The sequence below is a fragment of the Hypanus sabinus genome, chromosome 2, assembly GCF_030144855.1.
Source record: "Hypanus sabinus isolate sHypSab1 chromosome 2, sHypSab1.hap1, whole genome shotgun sequence".
Lineage (NCBI taxonomy): Eukaryota > Metazoa > Chordata > Chondrichthyes > Myliobatiformes > Dasyatidae > Hypanus > Hypanus sabinus.
In genome coordinates, this window is record NC_082707.1 from 177273880 (window position 1) to 177285855 (window position 11976).

The following is an 11976-nucleotide window of genomic DNA, read 5'->3' on the forward strand; positions in this document are numbered from 1 at the left end:
CTGATGATGATTCTGGAGGAGATGTTTTTGTCTTTCTAAACTGACTGGTGTCTGCAAGTAAGGAAATCAAGGATCTAGTTTCACAAGCAGGAATTGAGGCCTAGGCCTTGGAGCTTATTGATTAGCTTTGAGGTCATGGTATTGTTGAATGCAGAGCTGTAGCCAATGAAGAGCATTCTGATTGAAGAGCATCTCACTGTCCAGATCTTCTAGGGTTGAGTGAAGTCCTGATGTATTGGCATCTGCTGTTGACCTGTTGTGACACAAGGCAAATTGGAGTGGGCGCAAGTCACTCCTCAAGCAGGAGTTGGCATGTTTCATCACCAAACTCTCAAAGCACTTCATCACAGTGGATGTACATTGTATGATAGTCATTAAGGCAGGTTACCATGCTCTTCTTGGGCACTGGTATACTTGAAGCCTGCTTGAAGCAGGTGAGTATTTCAGACAGCTGAAGTGAGAGGTCGAACACTCTAGCCAGTTGACCAGCACAGGTCTTCAGTATTGGTTCTGCTTTGGCATTTCATCCAACCCTACACCTACTCACCAGTGCAATCATGTGTTAAGCTTATACGTTTAAAACACTTTAATATATATTCATCGATGTACTTAAAACAGGTAACTTGGTAAAATGCAATGAGTGATTAATATTGTCTAAACTGTTATTGTCATAAAAAAGCATTCTAAGTCAGTGGTTTGAGAGTAAAGTGAATTTAAATAGCTATAATAACTTTTAGAAATATCAACTGTTCTGTTCATTGTTAAAATTATTTTTTCTTAGAAGTAGTCATACCCTTTGAAAGAATATCTATTTGTCTTGTGTTACCCAAAAATTCCATCTTTATTTTTATAGTTTCTTGAGGACCTGCAAGTAAGTAGAGTTAGTGTAAACTTCAATGTGGATTGATGGGGCACAGTTGTAATTTTGTGTGCAAGCTTTGCTTCAAGCATAATATTTTTCATGCAATTCCAAAAAGATTGTACAACCTCAAGTTATTCAAAATATAAGTTGCCATATTCCATGCTATTACAGTATATCACTAGATGTACTGTACATCAGGAAAACCACACAAATGAGCAGAGACTCCAGACATGGTACTAAAGCAGTTAAAAGCCCAGGAATGGGTCAAGAACACTTGTGTCTTCTGCCTTGAGAGAATGCCTGGGTGCACAATTGATGCATTCATAGCCTCCCAGATATAGTCGAACATTGTAAACTGAGTAACTCTCCCAGGTGCTTACAAGGTGCCGGTTGTATAAAAATCAATAGCTCCAATTATCTTCAACCCTACCGTGAAGTCAGTCACTAGCTGGGAGTAGAATTCCATATTGGATTCAACATAAGACCAGAGTCAGCTGTGAGTGTACTTCTACAGGAACGAAACCAATGAAGAAGTTGCCATTTCGGTACCATTGTTGGTTTAGCACTTGAAAAGAAGAATGTCACTGTTATGCTCCCTCGTGATTCAGCTGATCTGAAGCTCCAGAAGAAATGCCCTGCTCTGCTCATGAGAGATTTGATTTTACAAATATGTTAAAGAAGTCTGTTCCTAACCACAGTATTTAAAATGTCTCCAGCTGAAATGAACACATTCCAGGGAATACAAGGGTATTAAGTGCAGAAAATTATATCTTGGCTTCTTTTTTACTAACAAGACCCTTAGTATTGGGGTATTCATGTTTTACTCAATGTGTACTAATTTATTACACCTAGTTTAAACTAAATATGGATAATTTGACCCAGTAATTAACACTTTTAGAGCTGTATAGCAGTCAGTGTTAACTCACAATAATAATGTATTAGCATTAATGCAGATCCACCAAGGTTCAAAACATTGGCATGTGCAGTACAAAGGATCATTGCTGCATTACAGAATAAAATTCACTACAGGAACATTTCATAAGAACATAAGAGATAGGAACAGGAGTAGGCTAATCGGCCCCTCAAGCCTGCTCCGCCATTCAACAAGATCATGGCTGATCCAATCTTAACTCTAGTTATCACCGAATCCTACAAGGCAACAGTGCCAACCAACAGGGCACCATGCTGCCCATTTTATTTTATTATTCATCCTGCCCAAACCCATGTGATCGCCCGGGGAAAAAAAAAACGATTTGCCAATTGAGGAGAAAAAATCTGGAAAATTCCTCTCCGATCCATCCAGGCTATCGAAAACTGGTCCAGGAGATCACATGGCTGATCTAAACCTAGCCTCATGTCCTCTTACCTGCTCGCTCACCGTATCCCCTAATGCCATTTTTATCCAGGAAAATGTCTATCTCCGTTTTGAATTTATTGAGTGTAGTAGCTTCCACAGCACTCTGGGGCAGTAAATTCCACAGCCCCACTACCCTCTGAGTGAAGAAATTTCTCCTCATCTCAGTCCTGGAACGGCATCCCCTTATTTTAAGATTATGCCCCCTAGTCCTAGTTTCACCCATCATTGGGAACATTCTCCCCGCATCCACACGATCAAGCCCCTTCACAATCTTATGTGTTTCAATAAGATCGCCTCTCATTCTTCGGAACTCCAATGAATAGAGTCCCAATCTACTCAACCTCTCATCATACATCAACCCACCCATCCCCAGAATTAACCTAGTGAACCTTCTCTGCACTGCCTCGAGAGCCAGTATGTCCTTTCTTAAATGTGGACACCAGAACTGCACACAGTATTCCAGGTGTGGTCTCACCAATACCCAGTACAATTGCAGTAAGACCTCCCTGTTCTTATACTCCAATACTTTCCTTCCAGAAAGGTTTATGTTTATAAAAGAAATATCTCCCTTAACAAACAGTTTCGGTCAGAATTAGGCAGAACTGTAAACTGTGCAAAAGTGAACAGTTTGGGTACACAATGTGTAAGGGGAACAATAGTAAGCTAATCAAATGCATTTCTCTTTGTGCCCACCCCCCCCCCCCCAGTGGACAATGAACATGAGTCCCAAAATCTTAATTTCTTCTTTTGGATATGTGAATACATTTTTTTGCCAATTTTCACACTTCCTCTCCTGAAGATGTTGACTTGTATCAGGGTATCATCTCAAGTTGTTGTATAGCCTCTTGTGGTTACAGCCATGTTGCATTATCCCTTGTGAGTGTTGTAAATTTCACTAGGACCCTTAAGTCCTGACACAACCTTCTTCCAACATTACTCCTGCCTCCATAGTGACTACGTTGTCTTAATACAGCATGGCTGCCCAATTATAAAAGAGCATTTATACTATAGCCATAGTTTCATTTCCCAATCTTCTATGCCATTATATACAGTCTAATAACCCATCTTTAACCATTGCATTTTAATCATATGCTACACTTTGGTAATGCCAGCATTATACATGGTGGGATGCTGCAAAATCTATCAAGTCTATTTTCCTCTATTTCTCCCAGCCTGTCCTCTGCTTGGGTGCTGTCTCATCACTTCTCTGACATCTATTCCTGGTGAAGCTGAACTTCCTGCAGCTGAATACTAGGGAGACTGAAGTCATTACCTTTTCAGTGGCAAAGACCCTAGTCTCATGTTTCACCTGACCTTTGCCTTAGGAAAAACAGAAATATTCAAAACTAAACATAAAATAAAGAAAGAAAGTGTGGGAAGCTCGTGGAAAGTCAGGCAGCACGAGTTTCACCTTGGAAAGTTTGAAGAAGTTTGGTATGCCCCCCTAGATCCTAGGAACTTTCTACAGGGGCACAATTGAGAACATTCTGACTGGGTGCATCACTGTCTGGTAGGGCAACTGTACCTCCCCCTTAATCACAGGACTCTGCAGAGAGTGGTCGGGCAGTCCAGCTCATCTGTAGCTGTGAACTTCCCATGATTCAGGACACTTACAAAGCCAAGTGTGTAAAAAGGATCATTGGGGACCCGAGTCACCCCAACCACAATCTATTCCAGCTGCTACTATCCAGGAAGCAGTACCACAGCATAAAATCCAGGACCAACAGTCTTCTTCCACCAGGCTATTTCTATGTTACATTTACTGTTCAATATATTATAAATTACTATGATTGCACATTGCACATTTAGATGGAGACATAATGTAAAGAATTTTACTCCTCATGTACGTGAAGGATGTAAGAGAAAAAGTCAGTTCAATCACAAGAGAGAAAGTGACCTGGCAAAGAAGAGACAACAGACAATTTAAACTCTAGGGAGGATAAGGGAGTGGATAGGACAAAGAAATCTCTTGGATAAGGCTTATATTAATACTGAAACTTGAACCTTTTTCTACTGCTGCTTCCTGATCTCCAGAGTATTTCCAGCATTTTGTTTTATAGATATTTTATTCCTCAACAAACAGGCAAAGAGACCTGCTAGCTATTAAGGACACATATTGAACCGCTGTCTAGAGAAATTTCAGCTCTCGCTAATTAGTCCAAAGCTCCTCCAGCTCCTTGTTCTTCACTTAGCTGCTCCAATACATTCAAAACTCCAACACAAATCAAGTCCCACCCTTTGTCTCCCTAGACTCACTGAACTACATTGATTGCACAGTACTTCAAGCTTAAAATTGACATCCTTGTGTTTAATTTCCTCCACAGCCTCTTCCGTTTCCATTTCTAAATGCACAATCCTTCTGACCTTCTTATACCCTGCCTCACCAATGATGCCTCATTGATGCTGCATGTGCAGCTTCATAAATTAAAGATATTTATTGCAAATGATAATAATAGGGAACTGCAGATTTTGGAGACCAGAAATTAAAACAGTAAGTGATTCAACTCAAAGACCCTACTGTGAACTGAAAAATGAGCTCGTTCTCTCCTTCCACACATACTGTTTGACCTACTGATTGCTTCCAGAATTTTCTATTTTGTTTTGTAAGTATTCTCAAATTAGACCAACCACTTGTTGGACAGTGTAAGGTTGTATAGAGCTCTAGAGTGTTGATATTTAAATGTGCATTTAGATTCATTTAAATGGCATGAAAATGTTTATTTGCAATTTGCAGCAGTTAGGGAATCACGATCTAAACAGGAGGGTGGCCTCTTGGCCTAGCAAGTCTGCACTAGCTCTGCAAAATGAAGAGTGCAACCTGCCCTCTCCCTGTACCGCTGCAAACTATTTCCTTTCAGATGCCTATCCAATTCCCTGTCCACTGCGTTATTTAAATCTGCTTCCTTGCTGCATAGAATTTTTCTTCATGTTAATTTAGATTATCTTGCTAGTTGCTTTCATTCTATGTAACCTCCTCTCCTCCCACCCACCTTACCCCTGCCCCCCACCACTAGCCAGGTTCACCTTCCAGTTTGTACTCCTTCCACTTCCCTCCCTCCTTCCTTTCCGGTCCTGATGAAGGGTCTCGGCCTGAAACACTGACTGATTTTCCCCTCCGGAGGTACTGCCTGGCCTGCTGAGTTCACCCGGCAATTTCTGTGCATTACTCTGGATTGCCAGCATCTGCAGAATCTCTTGTGTTCTGTGTCTACTAGACGTTGCTTCCTTCAGCAATGGGAGCAGTTTCAATCTGTCTGCACCCTTCATGATTTCTTTTTTCTTCAGCCTCTGTTCTATGGAAAGCCATTCAAGTGCACTTAAAGGGTCCCTGCTTTCTGTGTTCTGTGCTGTTTCTGAATCCTTTGTATTTTTCCTTAAGTATGATGCCTAGAAATGAAAAGAGAACTACACAACCGTGGGCAGATTATAATTTATCCCTTGTAATCTTTGCTTTTGGATCCCGTAATCCCTTGCGAATTTTTTTTTAACTACTTTCTCAACATGCCCACCACTTTCAAAAAGAAAAAGCTGCACATATCTCCCCAGGTCTAAAACTAGAGATTTTCATAGTAACGTCTTCGGAAACATTCTGCAATCTGCGCGCCAGTGGTTAATGTGGGCCTGATTTGGTGGCGGTGTTCGTAAACACGAGGTCTTCAGCCGACGGTGACCGTGAATTACCAATTACCAACCGCCCATTCATTCTCAGAATCCCGAAGTGCACCTTATATCTAATAATTTTCTGCGGTCTTCAAATATTAGATACCGTGTGTTTTTTTTTCTGTGAGATGTTTTTGACTCTTCTTTTAACGCAACGAATTTCACGTTACGCTTAGTATAGATTTTGAAACGAGCGACATTTCATTAATTTTCGTGGAGCTAAATGCATTGCTAAAGTTTCTCAACCTTTTCGAAGTCTTTTATTATAGCCCCAAGTGTTTGCCCCTTTGACCCCTTCATAACTTGGAGATGTTGTCACTTTAAGATGAGCAGTGGACATGCGCTAAAGTGGGGGGGATAAAACTGAAGGTGCTGGAAATCTGAACTAAAATCGACCCTGCAGGTCAGTCAGCGACTGCAGAAAGAGAAGCAGAGTTAACGTTTCAGGTCGAAGCCTTGGTGAGCTCCCTTCTCTTTCCCCAGATGCTATCTGACTCACTGAGAGTCCCTGTTGAGAGATTAACACAATCGTTTGCCGACCTCTCGTCTCAGGAGTTAGTGGCCAAGGTTCACCACGGTTGTGAAGGAGGGAGATGGCGCAGATTTCGGTGGATTGAGGTGGTGGTAAGGTGCCACTACGTGAGGAGTAACAGCGACCCGTAACGGCAGCAAAAATACCACTTTGAGTTGATGGGATGATGAAACGATTGTAATTGCGAATAGTCCAGCGCTGATTTGATTTAATAATCAGCGAATGGAGCGTGTGGGAACTTGAAATTCCAACGGACCACAGCATCTTTTATATATTACAGCCACCTGATAATACGGCTGGGTGCAAAGAGACGTAACTTGTATCAACAAAATAACACAAACGAAGCCATCACCTCCTTCCTCCTCTTAAATTCCATCCCTTCTGTACTGAAAGCTACGATCTATGGCGCGAAATACTAAACTATGCTAATTAAAAACCTTTCAAGGTGCACTTGTGTCAATACTTGAGGCACACACCAGCGAGATCTCAATGCTGTAAATCATAATATGGAATTTATTCTGGAGGCTGACGGCTGCAGGTTTTGTGATTAGTCTTGTTATGTATTTTATTGATGAACGCTCAGCACTGAGTGTCATTTGCTAAAAAGATCGCGCAAGGTGGAAGAATGGTTTACATGGAGATGTTTACATCCCATCAATAACTGCAGAGTTTGTACCGGTAAACCACAACCACGCCTCCATCCCCACTGCACGGTTTGCTCAAATCAAGTCTTCTAATCTATTCAGTCTTTGGAGCTGCGTTCCGTTAGTTGGCGCGGACTGGAAGTGGACTGGAAGTGAAGGTCCAGGTGTTCTCCGGAAACCCCTACTTCGCTCACCACGTTTGGACCGGCGCCAAATTAACAAACGCAGGCACTTTCCCCAAAACGAAGTACCACCGCTGGTCAATGTTTGCTAGCCCGTGCAGCACCTCACACACTGTCTGACGCTTCGGCATTTTGCTTCTGACAAACGTTAATCCTGTTCAGTGACAGTATTGTTAAGTGGTTGAATTAAAACTAAACAAAACCATACAGTCTGTCTTCGGCACAGAGGATACAGATTCCTTATTTGCGCACAGTTTAGTCACAAGTTTAACATCGCTTTTCGTAAGGTCCAATAACTAGTCTTTCTCTAAATTGATTTTCCTTCATGCTTAACAGTACTCTAAGGTCACATCTTGCTTTGACGCTCAGATTTTGTGAAATAATTGTTCCTGTGGGATGTCGGTTTAACAAATTAAGACAGGTCCGAAATGAAGTCTTAAATCCAAAGCATAAATGATTTCCAGTTTTTAAAGGTCTGCTTTTCTTTGCTACATCGCAAACGATCTACTCAAATCTAATTTCATTCTATGTGCAACTCCGAAAACGAGAGATTAAGTAAAGGAGTCAAAAAAAGGCTGATGGTACAGGTAACCCCTCGCGTCCTGCCAATCAATATTTAATCCCATAAAGTGCTCTAGCGCATCGCTGCGAGTGTTTGCTTACCGCTGGATCGCCGGACAATATTTTCCAAGAAAGTATTCTGTGGTGCCACCAGACCTCTTTTTCCACCGGGCATCCTGGGTTTGCAGAGTTTTTGGAAGGTGCTGTTGGGCGGCGAGTGCTTTCAGCGACTCGGGGCAGATGGTCAGTTCCTGGTGGGAGTGGACTCATAGTAGCGCCCAGGCTGGGGCTGCAGTTCCTGTCGCTGTTGGTACATCGCTGGCACTTGCAGCTACCAGGCGCCGCGGCTGCGCACTGCGCTCCCGAGGCATGTACCATCTCGCTGCCACACCGCTTACCGAGGTGGGGGCACGGGGATGGAGCGAGAGGGGATAGGTGGAGAGCTTCGTGGAACTTTGCACCAGCCCCGCGAAGACCCCCACTCCGTCCAACCCCGAGAAACGCCACCCCGCCGTGCTTAAACCCTCTCGAACCACTTGAGACGTTTATTCCCGAAGCTAGTGTAACGACCAAATCTAAGGGACTTGCCTTTGTAAAGCGCTTCTCCTGAACCCTTTCAAAACTTTCCAAGGCGTTTTGCAGCCAATAACATACTGTTGCCAATTCTTACACAGCAAGCTCCCACAATGCGGCAGGGACTGTATTTTTGGGGGGATGGGTCTTCTTTTGAGTGAGCAGGTTAGTGTTATATTGGAACGACTATCCAGTTTAACTTCCGTGAGTTTTTTCACGTTCCTTCCTCCAAATTTAACGGGAACAGAAGTAAAATATCCATTGTGGGCACTTTCCGTCCCACGTCGTAATCCATTGTATCACTCTTGTCTCCCGGCTGTACCAGCCTCAGCCTGGGAATAATCCCAGCGCTAGTTACAGCGGGTTGTGGTTGTAAGGGCTAAATTACCAATAATTGCGCCGACAACTTCAGCAATTTCTGTAACAGTTTTAGCCTACTGTAAAACATATCCAGAGTATTCCATGGAATATAATCCTAACACGGGAGTCGCCCGCTAAGTGAGAGATTCGGGGCAGGAATGCGGCTGAAAACTTTACTCTAAGGCTGGACTTCAAACGCGATCTTAAGGGAGAGAGGGAGACGGAATACAGAAATATACAGGCCCTTCGGCCCACGATGTTGTGCCGATCTTCTAAAATACTCTAACCCTTCCCTTTCCCCCACGGCCCTGCACTTCTCATTCATTCGCATACTCTCGAAGTCTCTTGAGAGTCCCTGATGTATCTGCCTACACCACCACCCCGGCAGCCGTTTCACACACCCACTACTCTCCGTTAAAAAAAATTCTCTGACATATCCCTTTACCGTCCTCCAATCTCCTTAAAAATGTGCCCCCTCTTATTTTTTTATTTTTCTTACTATTTTATTACCACATTTATTCTTCGTAATTTCTAAAATTTAATAAATAAATAATATTTTTTTTTAAATGTGCCCCCTCATCGTAGCCAGTTGAAAGAAGAAGAGTGAGAAGATAAGTCGGGATGCTGGAAGAACTCAGTAGTTTGAGGAGCATCTGTGCAGGCACAAGATCTAGTTCAATATTTCCAGTCCAGACTGAGAGAAAAGAGCCAGCAAGGGAGGAGTGGAATAGAAGCTGGCAGATGATAGGTTGAAACATTTGGAGAGGTGTCCATGCGCAAGTGAAACGGTGTGGAGAGGGGGGTGTGGGACAGAGGCAGGAAGGTGATGGGGAGCCAGATGGGGTAGGCCGATGGGCAGATGGGCCATTGAAAGAGGGAGGGAAGGAGGGAATGAGAAAGAACAGCACCTTCGGTACACCTGAACACACAGTCATTGTAGCATATCAGATCAGGCTTCTAGAGGGTAAAGCCATGAAAAGCATTTGGCCCAGATGGTGTCCTTAACAGTATCTTCAGATGCCACACTGATCAGCTGGAGGAGATATTTGCAAGAACTTTTAACTTCTCCCTGCTTCATTGTGAGGCTCCCACCTGCTTTAAGAAGACCACTCTCATCCTGGCACCTAAGGAAAGTTAGGTAACATATCTTACTGACTATCACCATCATCATGAAGTTCTAATATCCATCATCATGAAGTGCTTCAAGAGACTGGTTGTGGCCACCCAAACAATCTCACGCCATTGCAATTCACCTACTGCTGAAATAGGTCAAAGGCGAGTGCCATCTTCCTGGCCCTACACCCATCATTGGAACACGTTAGACTTTGATTATTTACTATAACTCCACTTTCAATATTATAAGTCCAAGCAAAGACATACAAAAAAACCTAGACTTGGGACTCAACACTTCCCTTTGCAACTGGATCCTCACTTCCTGACCAACAGACCACAACCAGTAATGTTAGGCAGCAAAACCCCCAGCACAATTATCCTCAACACTGGTGCCTCCCAAGCCCGTGTATTCAACCCCTTGCTTTACTCCCTATTCACTCATGACTGTATAGCTCTAATCTAACTCCATCATTAAGCTTGTAGATATCAAAACAGTAGAAGACCAAATTCCAAGTAATGATGATTCGGAATATAGGAAAGCGATAGAGAAAATACTGGCACGGTGTTGTCACAACAACTTTTCCCTCGATGTGAGCAAAACAAAAAGCTGGTCATTGACTTCAGAAGGGTGCAGTGTACCTGCTCCTGTTTACATCTACAGTACTGACGCTGAGAGGGTCGAGAGCTTCATCATCATAAGCCTGTCCTGGTCCAGCTACGCAGACGCCACAGCCAAGATAGCTCTCCAGTGCCTCTACCTCTTCAGGAGGCAGATACTCTTTGACCCACACCATAGCTTGGTATGGCAACTGCTCTGACCCGAGACCGCATGGTTCAGCACATCATGGAAATGTACCTCCCATCCATGGACTTCTCGTTGCCTTAGAAAAACAGTCAACATAATCAGAGACCCCACTGACCACAGATATTCTCTCTTCTCCACCCCCCCCCCCCCACCCCACTATCAAGCAATAGATACAAAATTCTGAAAACACTTACTACTAAGCCCAAGGACAGCTTCTTCCCCACTGTTCTAAGACTTTTGAATTGTTCCTTAGTACAAGATGAATTCTTGACCTCATAGTCTACCTGGCTATGGCCTTGCAACTGCATTGCACTTTCTTTGTAACTGTAAAGCTTTAATCTGCATTCTGTTATAGATTTTCCTTGTACAGCCTCAATGCACTGTTACAATGAAAAGATCTGCATGCAATACGGCTAGCAAGCAAAACAAAGTTCTCCACTGTACCTCAGTACCTGTGACAAAAATAAACCAAATTACTTTATTTATTAAAGGTGAGCAAAGGGAGATAATTCAAAGTACCGGTGCCTAAAAAGTATAAAGGGCTGAGGGATTAAAGAGTTGGAATCAGGAAACTCTGATTAAATCATGGGTTTGAAGAAAGTAACAATGGCAAAGTTATAGCTGCTTAAGGGAGGATTTTAAATGAAAGTGTGGGAAATTTAACTTCTCACTTCAACCCCTCCCACACCCACCTACATTTCCCCACGGCTGCTTTCATGTATCACCCACACAAGAAGGTCTGCAGATGCTAGAAATCCAGAGCAACACACACAAAATGCTAGAAGAACTCAGCAAGTCAGGCAGCATCTCAAAACCCTTCTTAGGATGTCCCCTCTTGCATCCCATAACATCTAAGGATATAGCTGATGATGAAGGGTCTCAGCCCGAAACGTTGATAGTTTACGCATTTCCATGGACACTGCCTGACGTGCTGAATTCTTCTCGCATTTTCTGTGTGTTACTCTGGAAATTTAAGTTGGAGGCATTGGGTGAGTGAGAGCCATTGTAGATCAGTGAGAAGAGTGGTGACAGGTGTGTGGGCACTTGACGTATGGTAAGTGTATTCGGCTGAGTAATGAAAGAGTTGAGCTTTAGCATTTTGAGCATAGGGAGCGGGAGGCTGACCAAGAAAGCACTGTAAGTGTCAAGGACGCAGCTGACAAAGGCATAGATAGTATTTTCAATAACAGATGGGTTGAGGGAGCCAATTTTCAAGAGATGGGAGTTCATCTCAGAGCTTGAAAGGGCAGGTTTCAGCCTGTGAAAATGACCACATCTCAACAAGAAGCTTCCTGTTCTTCCTTTAGGGAATAAGGCTGAGAAAACA

General features: G+C 43.1%; 1 protein-coding gene across 1 annotated transcript in view; it reads right to left on the minus strand.

The window, feature by feature from the left end:
• kcnh5b (potassium voltage-gated channel, subfamily H (eag-related), member 5b) overlaps positions 1–7973 on the minus strand; it is a 386291-nt gene extending 378318 nt beyond the window's left edge. Inside the window, exon 1 of the mRNA XM_059988032.1 lies at positions 7901–7973. Coding sequence (XP_059844015.1) covers positions 7901–7973 — 73 coding nt within the window. The remainder of the gene's footprint in view (positions 1–7900) is intronic.
• Between the last annotated feature and the right edge of the window lie 4003 nt (positions 7974–11976).